Source organism: Aplidium turbinatum, chromosome 1 (genome assembly GCF_918807975.1).
Source record: "Aplidium turbinatum chromosome 1, kaAplTurb1.1, whole genome shotgun sequence".
Lineage (NCBI taxonomy): Eukaryota > Metazoa > Chordata > Ascidiacea > Aplousobranchia > Polyclinidae > Aplidium > Aplidium turbinatum.
The window spans coordinates 32,883,281-32,896,189 of record NC_137472.1 but is presented as its reverse complement, the minus strand read 5'-3'; the positions used below and the strand labels follow the sequence as shown (position 1 = coordinate 32,896,189).

At 37.1% G+C, this 12,909-nt stretch overlaps 1 protein-coding gene across 1 annotated transcript in view; it reads right to left on the bottom strand.

The window, feature by feature from the left end:
• Positions 1 to 1,149: 1,149 nt before the first annotated feature.
• The window catches only part of LOC145770283 (uncharacterized), a 30,524-nt gene continuing 18,764 nt past the window's right edge, over positions 1,150 to 12,909 (bottom strand). The window contains exons 16-25 of the mRNA XM_082581884.1: positions 10,031 to 10,127; positions 7,694 to 7,937; positions 7,391 to 7,478; positions 6,806 to 7,064; positions 6,320 to 6,409; positions 5,852 to 6,100; positions 5,253 to 5,526; positions 4,386 to 4,603; positions 3,481 to 3,680; positions 1,150 to 3,170 (exon numbers count right to left, since the gene is read on the bottom strand). Of these exons, the coding sequence (XP_082438010.1) occupies positions 1,908 to 3,170; positions 3,481 to 3,680; positions 4,386 to 4,603; positions 5,253 to 5,526; positions 5,852 to 6,100; positions 6,320 to 6,409; positions 6,806 to 7,064; positions 7,391 to 7,478; positions 7,694 to 7,937; positions 10,031 to 10,127 (2,982 nt within the window). The 3' untranslated portion in view covers positions 1,150 to 1,907. The remainder of the gene's footprint in view (positions 3,171 to 3,480; positions 3,681 to 4,385; positions 4,604 to 5,252; positions 5,527 to 5,851; positions 6,101 to 6,319; positions 6,410 to 6,805; positions 7,065 to 7,390; positions 7,479 to 7,693; positions 7,938 to 10,030; positions 10,128 to 12,909) is intronic.

Sequence of the window (12,909 nt, the reverse complement as noted above, 5' to 3'; positions counted from 1 at the left end):
CATTAGGCTACTGTTTTTTCTTCTGTAACTACCATAAAGCTCAAAACAAGAATTACCTCTCTGGCTGAGTGCTAGAAAGGTCACAATTGGACGGTAGCCTCTTAGAACATGTTCTGATTAGTTCGAGGTTTCAGTGGCAATGGCTGAATTTCTTCATGTTAAAGTGGCTTCCCAATTTTACAGGTTGTAGGCCTAACCTATGACCATGCTTCATTATAAAAAACGTTTTTTTAAGCTGTTAACACAACATTGCAAGACTCCATGTGAAAAAGCTTGTAAGATCCGTCATTTTGGTTTTATATGGTCTATTGGGGTAAAGCTCAAGGTTATGTGAAATTTTTGCTACACGTTGGCAGTTTGAACCCTCACGAAAAATCCCCTGTTTCTAAAAGCAACACCAGACTTTCCAAAAGACGTTGTAGCCTATTTACTGTAGAAGTGGTTTCTTTTCAGAGGAGGCTCGGGTGTTCATTTGTTTCCAGACCCGGCTCTTCCTTCTACTGCTGAGTAAAATTAAAAAAATTACTTGACCTGTCATGTTTGCTCGAGTTCTGTCACTTTTTCTTTGTTATGTTGACAGGTATTGTTTTCACTGTCGTGGTCAGAAATGAAAACAACTGAACTGAACTAAGACTACTTCAACGTTGGTGTGTTTTATTTAATCTTGTTTTTATTTTACTCGGTAGAGATCTAAACACAAATTTGTGAGGGGGCGCTGGAGCTTCAAAGCAGCAAAAAAAACAAGCAAATTAAATTATGAAAAGTTGAGGTACGAAAAAAAAAATATATGGTGAACCTCTTTAGCACTGGATATACTGTAGGTTAGTTAAATCGTTATCTTGTCACTATTTGAACGCTTCAAAATGTTGAACTTTTATTTTCTCTGTTTTTGAGCTGAATAAAATTTTCTACCTTGCACATACACTGCTAAAATCACACTTGCTCTATGCTACTGGTTACGTCAGTAAAATGTAATTGAGCAAAAGAACAACGTTTGCAAGATGCATGTTTTCTTTGATTTTGGGGATAAACGTAACTAAGTGCTCCCCTGAAGCCGCTTATCTGCTGACATGCACTGATGTTCCTGTTTCAACATGAAGGCACAATATTCTCCAATCTCCATGGACAAAGCACCACGATTGGTTATCTTGTTCACAATTTATTCATTTCATGACCAGCACGACAAAAGAACAAGCTTGATAAATTAGCATATGCGATAAAGCAGTTGGCGTAAAATTGGCTTGGCTAAGCTCATGGCAAAGTGGGAAAAGTGAATAATAAAACGGATACAGGTTACAATATAGCGGAGGTGTAGGCAATACGCGGTCTGAGATCATATGTAGAATACCATAGCCTTTTCAATGGACCGAAAACAATTTAAAAAACTGCTACTCTTAAATTTGCTTTCCATTTATCACCTGACAAACTTCCCGGTTTGAGAAACTATGTCATCACCATTTTTCCGCTTTTGGATTTACAGTAGGCTATATATCTGTGGGGAAACTTTTCTTTAGATAAGTTAAAAGCTACAGTCTACCGCTAAACGAGACCATGTCAAAGTGACGTCAGAACCCCATTAATTGCCCACTCCTACAATAAAGTTCCTGCTCACAAAAACTAAGATCGGTGGATCATTTCCATTTTGTTTCATGAAAAAGTATGATTTTTCTAGTTGCTATGAACAACATTTTAATGGACTATAAATCAAACACACTAGGCTACTCTTTAATGACGAGAAGTATTTGTCGGTGTATTGCCACTGAGACCATAAAGATTGTTTTTAAACGTTTGACACGTTGAACAGATGATTGAACTTAAAGACAAAATACAAAAGCATAACTTGCCGAACACCCAGACCAGCTGGAAATAAATATATAAATTTAAAATAACTGCACTGACGACAAATATTACAAGCATTCAAAATAAGAAGAAACGTTTTCGTCTTTAGAAGACTTTATGCACCTTTGTTTCGATTCAGCGAGCGTCCTTGCGCCAAATTCATTGCTAATTTCTCTATTAGCAGCAGCTCTATTTGACCTGGACCGCACATTAAAACTTTTGCGAATGTGAACGTAACCGCCTCTGTTAAAATTGTCTTCGGTTACTTCACGTTGTTTGTAGTCGATTGCATTATCAAGTGCAAGGTTTTTTCGCCTGGTTGGAGGCGGGAAAAGGCCAAACCTGCATTTGAGACGCTCTGAACTTTGAACAATGTTGTTGCCATTTTTTTGCCTGATGTTTACATGCAAAACAATCTGCTCATTGTCAGCAAGACGTATTCCTCCGCATAGATACTCGACGCACGCATATTGAGTTTCCACAGCACTCGCTCCATGAGACAACGGGCGTATGGCTACATGCCTCCAGCCAAGCATTGTCATAGTACTTCTCGAGCCGAATGTCTTGTTGCGAAAAGTCACAACTTCTAATTGAAGTGGACTAGGATATTTAAACGTGGGATGAAGTCGAATTTCCACTTTGACGTGGCAGTACTTGAACAATGGCCGAGACATGCCCTGTCGCTGACTGGGCATGCCGAATGTGAGTATCACGTGATTGTGGTAATTGAATTTGTACTTGTAGCGAGACAAAATACTTCCATCGTGAACATCTATGTTGTCTCGAAAGATGTAAGTTTGCAAGGTCGGGCTGGTGTCACGACACTCTTCCTTGCTGTGAAAGTATGCGTAATGACTAGAAATGTTTGTGGTGTTGTAAACCACGCTCGTATCAACAATCTTTGAGTTGAACTCGTAGGTTGTCTTGTTATCTGCCATTGAGCGAAGATTTTTAACTTTGCCCATTATGCTCGGCGGCATTTCAGGATCCAACAAAACAAGATCACTGCCAATTCTCGAAGCGTGGAGCATCCCGGTGTCATGGCAACCCACAGGGAGACACACGCCATTTGCGTAAGTTCTTGAACTTGTCAAATCTTCAACGTATGATGAAAAGCGCATGGGCCGTTTGTGAGAGTTGGGCGCGGACTCCTTGGCGTTCATCATGGGGTTTGTTTCACGAACGTTGGCCGCAATAAAAGATACTTTAATAGCCGGCACTGTGTGATTTTGTTGGTCAAGCACTCTCGCCCGTAAATAGCAAGGATTCTGACTAATACCCAATGCCCACGCTGTGTTTAGTCGCTTGGTTTTAGCAGTCGCTATGAGTGCCTGTAAAATTTAAACCTTTATTAAAACGATTATTGGATAATTACTGCCATATTGGCTTCAACTCTCCTATTAAGTTGCATGTTTAAACACAGTAGGCATAGGCTACGTCAGTATGACCAATAAGTTACTGATGAGTTTAAAGACAATTTATAGACGATCATGATAATGATAATCATGATCACAAGATCTCGAATTATTAACTCGTCAGGAACATAGTGATTGAAGTGGGCAGAAGAAACCACGGTTAGATGGAATTGACCAATAAGACACGTGAAATAAATATTTATCTCATAATAACTATAATGATTACTTTCTCTCCACGCTTTGTATAATGCGGAACTACATCCAAAGGATCTCCATTCTCTCTCCAATATCCAGTTAAATCATCCAATGTCCACGACTTCATTTTCATCACAATCCCATGTGACGTCATGCTCAACAAAGCATATCTTCCAGGTAGAAGATCCACTGGACGATTATCACGAGTGTACAAAGAAATGCAAAGTATAACTGCAATAACACAAAGAAATGATTCGTGCAATCGCTCTGTAACTTCGAGCTGAATCCAAGTTAGGCCTAACTTTTGTTATGCATTTAATTTTACAGCATGGGTTGGCTATCTGAACAGTGATGACGTCATCAAAATCCAAAGCACATTTTTAAATTATACGAAAAAGAGTCATATTCTGCTGTATTTTATAATGCAGATAGCATTGCTACTTCAAAAGACACTCCAGATACTCCTTATACTTTATGAAAGCCTGTGCAACACGATGAAAGAAAAACTGATGCTTGCGAACAGGATAATGCTCTTTGGTAACAATTTTCCGGGTCGTAAATTTCTGGTTTCTCGTTTAAATAACTGCTCACTTAGACTTGTAAATGGTCGTGCACAATTGAAAAGAAGAAAGATTTGTGTCATTTTAAAAGCTTTTCCTGATGACCTAATATCCATGAAATTGCAATCATGCATGAACCCAGGACCTTTTGATTGTGTTATTTCATCACTTTGAAGCGAAATCAGATTAGTTCATAAAGTTAAATTTAAGTTTTGTTCATAATTTGTACAAATAACTTTTATTCGATTACACTTATTGCTTTGTGACTAAAACGATCCTTTCGAGGATTCTAAACACTACTAGAACAAAACAATTCGTTCCATTCTTTCTTGATTATTATGTTTCAGGTAAAAGTGTTCAAACCTGACTCGTTCACCTGATGGAGAAAGTAATTGCTCGTCGCCAGATAAATTAATAGCAATAGAGCTGCCAGGTAAGCTTTGTCCTTGCTCATGTTTATGGCCGATCCTGTCTTGGTCAATGAGAGAAATGACGGCTCTTACCATTCCTCTGTACGGCTCGACACGACGGCCGTATATCAAAGATTCAGGTGGAATTGTCAGTCTCATTCTATGCTTATAACCTTGTAGAGGTCTGCAAGAACAAATGAAAAGGGTGAGTTAAAAACGCTTTCCAAGCAGACGGTTTGTTTTTAAAGTCAATTCCTTAATCTACTGATACTTAATAAGCGCACTGAACATATCTGGTGATGTTTTTATTTGAGGAATTATCGTAAAAAGGTAACAACTGTAAATTATCCAGTCACTTTCAAGACAACATCAAGGCGCGTTGGTTCGACTTTCGGGGTGTACGCTTGAGCTACGCATTTCAGGACTGCTCTCCATTCAGCGGCACCTAGTGAATGGAATAATTCCCAGGCAACAACACTTCAACAATCGGAAAACTTCACTCTGCCAATCTCGGTAACCGGCCTGCGTCAAGAGCCTCTACATTCTACAAGTATGAGAAACTACCAGAAATAACCAATCAAGGCTTTGTCAGTCCGAGGATAAAGATTCAAAACCAACCAACCAACCACTTCACGAAATTAGCCAAGATTAAATAAAACTTTTTAATACAATTAATTATTACTTCATATTGTTTGGAGGAGGAAAGACATTTCGAGCAATGTTTGTAATCTTTTAAATTGACTGTGTGTTTCTAAAACACAAATATTCATCGAGCTAAATTAAAACCTTTCATAATCTTCACTAAAATACAAAATCTAAAAACTTTACGATACCTGAACACATACTGGAGACCATTGCTGGCATTGAATCGTGTTCTGAATTTGCAAGGATGCATAATAATAGTGTGCAAAGTTGGTTGCCCAGGTAAAACCATCAGATTTTTAATAGTGGTTGAAAATCGCTTGATCATAATGTCAGTCACCGACACCGTAACATGCTTGGTTTCTGCAGGCAAGTTGGGAAATCGAATATGAAACGACCCGGCACTTGACGTGTAGCCAACAGTTCTGCCCTTATGTGAAATCTTGAAATGTTTTAGAGGATCGCCTGCGAGAACATCAATCAAGTTATATTCCCCAAAGCTGAAGACCTCAAACGGCACCAGACACACAGTTTAGATTTTTATGTTTGACCATAAAGGATTGCTCGTGGTTAAATATAAAAACGTATCTTGTACACAAATCTTCATACCAATAAAAAAATCATTATAAGTAAGCTACTACACTGAAGAAATCATATAGAAAACATTTTGTTTTTCAGACACTTAGTATACGACGATGATGTTGAGTTGATGAGTAATTGAAACAATGTATTACCAAACAAACAAAGCAACTTTCAAACTTCAAATGCAACATGACTGAACAGAACCCACCAGAACCGGCCGCCTTTACAACACCTTCCACCAAAGTGATTCTTTCAGAGCAAACGACACAAGAGCATTGTTTGACCACAGTGACAAGGAAAGATGTAGCGTAGGACGCATGACGGCATCGGACTAGAACAGGAACAGTTGTTGAAGGCTGACAACAATATCTTGTTGGATTACACGACAGCTTGTGTTTTTTGTTCGAGGATGTGTAACAAGGCTCACCGCTGCAACGTCCCAAATTAACAACATTCTCTGAAAAAAAAAAGTTTAACATTCGGTTTAGAATTTTTGAAACAATTGGAAGTGAAATTTATGTTTGCATAAAACTGCATAATATTCTCATATTAAGTTTTAAAGTATAATTAAGTTGGAAACGCTTGTTGAACTGTTTGCGGAATTACGTGTTTCATTTATGACTTTTCGTGCTTTTTCAATCTGAAAATAACTCTAGGAAAATTTGCTTAGTCTCACCTGCTGCTCCATTACTTTTTACGTAACACCCCTCAGGTAAATGAACATAGTTAAACGATGGGTTAGGATCACATGACGACATACTTGGATCTGAAAAGGACGTTAGCTTTTAATACTGAAAAACTTCTCTTTACCAACACTCTGAAACATATATTTGCAGTAAAAAGTTTTGCTTTCGGCACCCTTAAAACGCACAAACACAATGAGCACAGACTTATCTTGAAATGTCCACAAGAAATTTGTGATGCGCAAGTTGTGAGTGCTGTAACTCTTGAAACTATACACCAAAAATAATGCGCTTGAAGTTGCAAATGGCCTCTTCATAACGCATTTGTAACCTTATGATAATTTTGGTCATACAAAGCCTATGATCGAAAAAAAAATGTACTTCAGTGAAATATACTTCGTTTTTATATTTGCATTAAATTGTACTCGTATTTCACTTTTACTGTAGACCGCAAGAACCAGACAATGACTCATACATACCGACAACTCTTAGGGAAGCTGGATTGGAATGATGGGAGCCGTGTTCATTAGTTGCTTTGCATGTGTATAATCCAAGATCTTTTTCGGATACATTCGACAGGAAAAGTTTTGAGTTGAGTTCATTTCGGCTGTCGCTTTCATGTTTTCCGTCTTCATCGGTCATATTTATTCTTTTTCCATTGAGGTACCACAGCACCGATGGGATTGGGATTCCAGTTACGCCACAACAAAATAAAACGGAATGGCCATACGGAACAACCTGAACGCAGCAATACTGTACTGTATAGCAAAACACTAACCACATCTTTTTTTAAACTGCTAATTATAACTCTATATCACTCCAAATGCCGAGTGGTGAGAGCCATGGGTCGGCAATCGAAAGGACGCCGGTTCGACACCTCTTAAGAGCATGTGGCTGTGTCTCTGGCAGGACAATTAAAGGCATGCCTGAAGGTGGACACGAAGATTGGATTCCTTGCCTTCCGTCCACTTAATCTAAATCTTCAACCACCGGGTGTAAACCTGGATACGACAAACAAAACATCACTTCAAATAAAAAAAATTTGCTTTAATCACTTTCCGTACCTGAGATTGAGGTCCTCTCACAACTGATGCAGGGTAGTCACATAACATGCTATTGAAGACACAGCGCCACTCTCCACTCAAGCAAGCACTGAAATTGATGGAACATACACAGATCAACTTGCAGCAAATAAAACCTAACACTTTTCACGAGTGCTTTTAAATATATTTTGTGTACGGCAACGGATAAACCGTAAGCGAGGTTTCATATTCAAACAAGTTCTCCTAACACAAGTCATAAAAAATCTTAGGAACACAATTTCAAGAAAGAAATTGAAAATTTAAATCAACAAACGAAATGTTTACCATCTTTGGCAGTTTCTTTCGTGCTTTGAGCCATTCGAAAATATCATTCCATTAAATACACAAGGACACTCAGTAAGCGGGATGCAGACCCCATTGTGTAAAACCTTGTTTGGAGGACAGTAACAGCCTGCCACACAACGCCCATTGGAAAGGCAAATGGACTCATCTCTTATTTTGCTTGGGCAGTAGCGAAGACAGTTTGGTCCACATTCCAAGTAAACCATTCCTCCAGTACAAGCAACCGCTATAACAGAACAAACATTTTCTAATCAATGGATTTTTTAAAGTTATTTTATGGTTTGTATAGATTACAGAAGAACAAAAGATTGTTGTCAGTTTTGAAAAAGTTTTCTAGCCTTGAGCGTCAGAAGCCGCAGAATCTTTAGCTTAAATATTTACTGTTTGAAAAGGTCTTACAGTATAAAAAGAAAGCAGCTAAAGTACCATGCTGATACAAAAATAAGTCCCTGCAGTATAGCTTTTTAAATCTATTTTATGTTACTGTACTCATATAACCAAATCACAAAACTATCTCTTTTTTTTAATTTCAGAAAGAATGCAAATTAAATTTGCTAGCTTATCACAAAACAGAACCATTCATACAAAGAAACACACGTTAAAACGATTTTATCTTTTCAAGCACTTGAGCAAAAGTAAAATCTTAATTAAAAAAAAAAAACACTGATCGAGCACGCAGTGGTTCTAACCTCGGCTTCTTTTTCAAAATGAAATACGATTAAAAATTAAAGAATAAACAAAAAATAGTCCGTTTGCATTAACACTTTGTGGTAAGCAATTATGATTAGTCGGAAAATTACGATTGAGTGAACGGCAGGAAACCAATTTTCACGTTCACTTTTAACCGAATCGTTGAGAATGTCAACACAACACAGCTAGGCGATCCCAATAGGTGCCAAATCGAGTCCTTTCGATTGTCGGGAAAACATTTTCAATATTCGATCACGTGACCGCAATACAATATTAACATCAGTGCGATGTGTGGGCCTAAAATTCAAAGTAGTTTTGCGATGGTAACAACGACTGAAATACGTAATAAAATTGAACAAACTGTATTATTTAACGTAGCCTAATGAAAAAAGGTAAGCCACACAGTCGGGAAGATTTTAAGGAGCATGGATTGGGACCTCTGAACAGTGTAGGCCTATTCTATATACGTTTCAAAAAACGCATTGAATAAGCCTTCAAATAGTAGGCTACTGTAAATATACGAAGTACTGCTTCACAATAATGAATAAAGGAGTTTCATGTCAAAAATCCAGCTACATGCTGTATTGATCCTCTTCATAATCAGGAGGATGACCTGACAAAGCTACGTATGTCATGCAATGGTACTATTACTGTATATTTGATGAGAAAAATCGTCTCTTTGTGAAATCCGCTTAGAATATGTTGAAAAGTAGATTATTTGTTTCCACATCAGACATAGACTTAAAAATTAATTTTAAGTTTAATTCACAGCTTGTTAGGAATTAATATAGCGCAATTCATTACCGGGCGAATGAATGAGTGTGAGTTCAGTGAGATCCATTTCACGCATTGTGTAAAGATTTTTGCTGCTAGGTCATTAGCTAATGATTTAAGCACTCAGAATGAGTGCAAAAATGTAAAAACCTAAAAACGTGAACAGGTGTTAAATGATAATCTTTAGCTAAATGCTAAAAGTAATTTATATCTATGTTCTTCACATATAATCGCGTGAAGTGGCAAGTATTCGCTTGCTTTGCGGGAACACCGAAGCACGTGGGAGAAGATTATAGCATCGCTTCAAGGTTAAATCTGATGCATCCATTTTATAAAGAATTAACATTATCTTGACTAAGTGTGTTGATATGATGATATCTCTAGGCAGCACAATTATTGTCATGGTGCTCATCTTACATCGATTGGAAGTCGATAGGCATATTCAACAAAATACTGATTTTTTTTCTTGAGTGATGACGCCGGAGAATGTGCCTACTGTAGCAAGAAACTTGTGGCAACTTCAACAGAAACCAACAACAAATAGAGAAGTATCAAAAATCGCTCTTGAGAGTTGTGTACAAAATATGAGGAAAGCTTCAAAAGACCCAACGGAAAACCAGTGAGCAGTGAAGCTTAGACAGAAGCAGCCAATTAATCATAAAAATTTAGAAAATCCCATGCTGTTACGACAACGCTTAACGTTCATACAATTCTAGAATTTGAAAGCGGGTGAGATGTTAGAAGACATTTCAACTTGGCAGCTTTATGGTGTGTTTCATTGAAAAGGTTTGTGGAAAATTTGATCACATTGAACATTAAAATAAAAGCAAGTGCAAGAGTACAATAATGACTCACGACATATGTCATCCGTTCTCCAGTCCAAAACCACGTTGTTCCGTAAACATTCTTCCGCGTACGCAGACAAAGCAATGCAAAAATACAAGTTTGTTTTCTGAAAGAAAAAAAGTTTGAATAAGATGATTCATATGTTAAAAATGTAAAAGTTTGTTAATTAAAGTTTGTAAGGACATTTTTTCTGTGGTCACTGATGCTAAGTGATAAATCAGGGTAAAAACACACTTTAGTTACACTACCAAACGTAGGCTACTCCTCAATCACCATTTCGTTGAGTAGTAGATTGCACTTTCAGATCAGCCCGCTTCATGCTTGTCGATTCAATATATTTCACAACCACAGTAGACACGAGAATGTGGAGCAAGCTACCATGTTTTAGAATTTAGACGCGCTATGTTTAGGCACCCCAAGCGCTTTACGGTTTCTGCATACTCGTTCACTTTGTAGGAATTCCGGCGGTGTGTTGCAAGTTTTTATTATACGTAAATGAAGGCCCACATCAAATATAGTTATTGCTTTCTAAAAATTCTACAGCCTGTTTCAGCCTAAAAGGGGGATTATCAAAAGGTTATTATTCAAATAGAATGTCCTTATTCAAGTATAATAACTACATTTGATGTAATTTGCTCTACTAGAATTTTTTGCTTGGCATTGAGCACTTTTTGTAGTACTAATTGTATTTATTGTTTAGATGAAGTCCTACATGATTACCTAACTGCTTTTTTTAATCGACAAGCTTTACCATTAGATACGATGAGTATAAAATATGTATTGCTACCAATATTAAGTTTTATTATGAAAGCAAATTGACAGATAATAATTAATTGATAAAGGGCTTTCGGTGTATGTTCTATCATCGATGCAGCATATCATACTTTCACTGTTTGTAAATTCGCCACAAGTGAAATGTAATGTAAATGGAGTTTTAATGGTTGTGAATGTATCAGAGTGAATTCAAATGAGGGTGCGTTTTCACATGGTTGTTGAATGCCACTGGGTCCAAGACAATTTTTACCTTTTTTATGGCAGAACTCAAACTAGCAACGAAAACGGCCAGGGTCTAGTATAGGAGACCAGCCTACTAAGGTTTTCCTGCTCCAGACCAGGGTGATAGCTCATGTTTTAGAATGCATGCAAGTCCAAACGTCCAGGAAAAAAACAAGCCCAAACGGATACAAAACTGCGTCTGTGTTTCTTATGTCATTAATTTATGGCATTTTACAAAAGCAAGGCTTAAAGCAAGAATGATCTATTTTCCTTGAGTGCAGGTGAGGGACTGTAACAATATAGCAAAGGATTAGATTGAGGTCAAAATGGATTAACTCGCAATAGTTTTCAGTTTCGAATTTCTGGGTTATGTTTATGTATGTATACACAAGGAAAGAATGCATGTAACTGCACATGGATGGACTTCAACTGTAGGCCTACAGTTAGTAGTTTGAACTGTTCAAGACATAAATCCGAAAGTTAGAAAACCTTTTACAAAAAGACCATGTCGAAGCCAGGCCACAGACTCGGACTATAAAAACTGCAGTTATAGCTTGACAACGGTGTGTTGGTAAAAATCGTCTTTTTCGCACCGTTCAAACCGAATACTAAGTGCAGTCGAAGAACGTAATCAATTTGAGACAGTTGACACTGACGACAGGCGTTTCATAAGATGTGACACCACAATTGAAGCAGTCACCAAATTTAGAAAAGTCAGTGAAGTGTAAAATCGTTGGAGTTGTTACCAAAACAAAGTTTGTGTAATTAAGAAATACTTGTTCAGCACCTAGTTACAGTCGGAACGGCTAATGATGAAATACGTTTCACAAATAAATCATTTTGAAACTGTATCAATGTCTAACTGGACATCAAACTAAACAAAAATTAAAGCAAAGTTTTTCACTTTTTGCATTTGAACTTGAAATGGATGACATTGCGTAAGAAGAAACACGTTCTTTATTTCTGCCAGGTGCAAGATTACTAATCAATCATGAATGTTTTGAGTTTGATAGATCTTTCATAAATACAAATGGATCCCAGTGTTGTGATTCTCATACTTTCGCGCTTCGGAACAAATTCTTTAAATTTTTGTTCACCGCCTTCAGCAGTTTCAGTCCTGATCAGACCTTACAAGATGTGAATTGTGTATATTTGGGTGTAAAGGTGAGAAAGATGGCTATCCTGTTTGCCTGCAAGTTTGCCTCGTTTTTTCAAGACACAGTCACATGCTCTCGATGGTCACCACGCTGGCAGACGTTTTGCACAATCCATAAAATTAGCAAATTTACAGTGCAGTACTTTTAAAGGGGATGAATACAAAACGTTTGCTGCAAACTTTTGAAGAATAAGCTAATACAGTACACGTAAAGAACAAAATTGTCAATGCACTTTTCATCAAATCAACATCATACACCGCACTTGGGCAAAGCAAAGATCTCACATATTGCTTTTGTCACATTACAAGTTTATGTTCAAAAGAAGTGATTTTAAAATGTTATGGCTACTTTGTTCACTTGCTAGGTTAAACGAAATAATTACTCTTCGTTGATGAATGACGGATGTAGCACAAATAATTCTTAGGTTTTCAAAATAATCTGCTACTGATCTTATCCAAGTGAAACAAAATGTTTCAGTCCAAAATGTATAAATTGTTTTAACACCAGAAAGTCAATCAGACAAAGTTTAGTATTTCAAAGTTTATCTAATATTATAGAGTTTAAAAACAAAAAGGTGATTCATTATGATCAATTCAAGAAGTCGTAATTTTAAAAGCTTAATTTTAAATTCCGACATCTTATACGATTCATAGCGTTGTTTTATAATCTTTACAATTTGTACAGTGATATTCTTAGAGTATATCCATTCTCATTCTTAGTAAAATAGTTGCCATA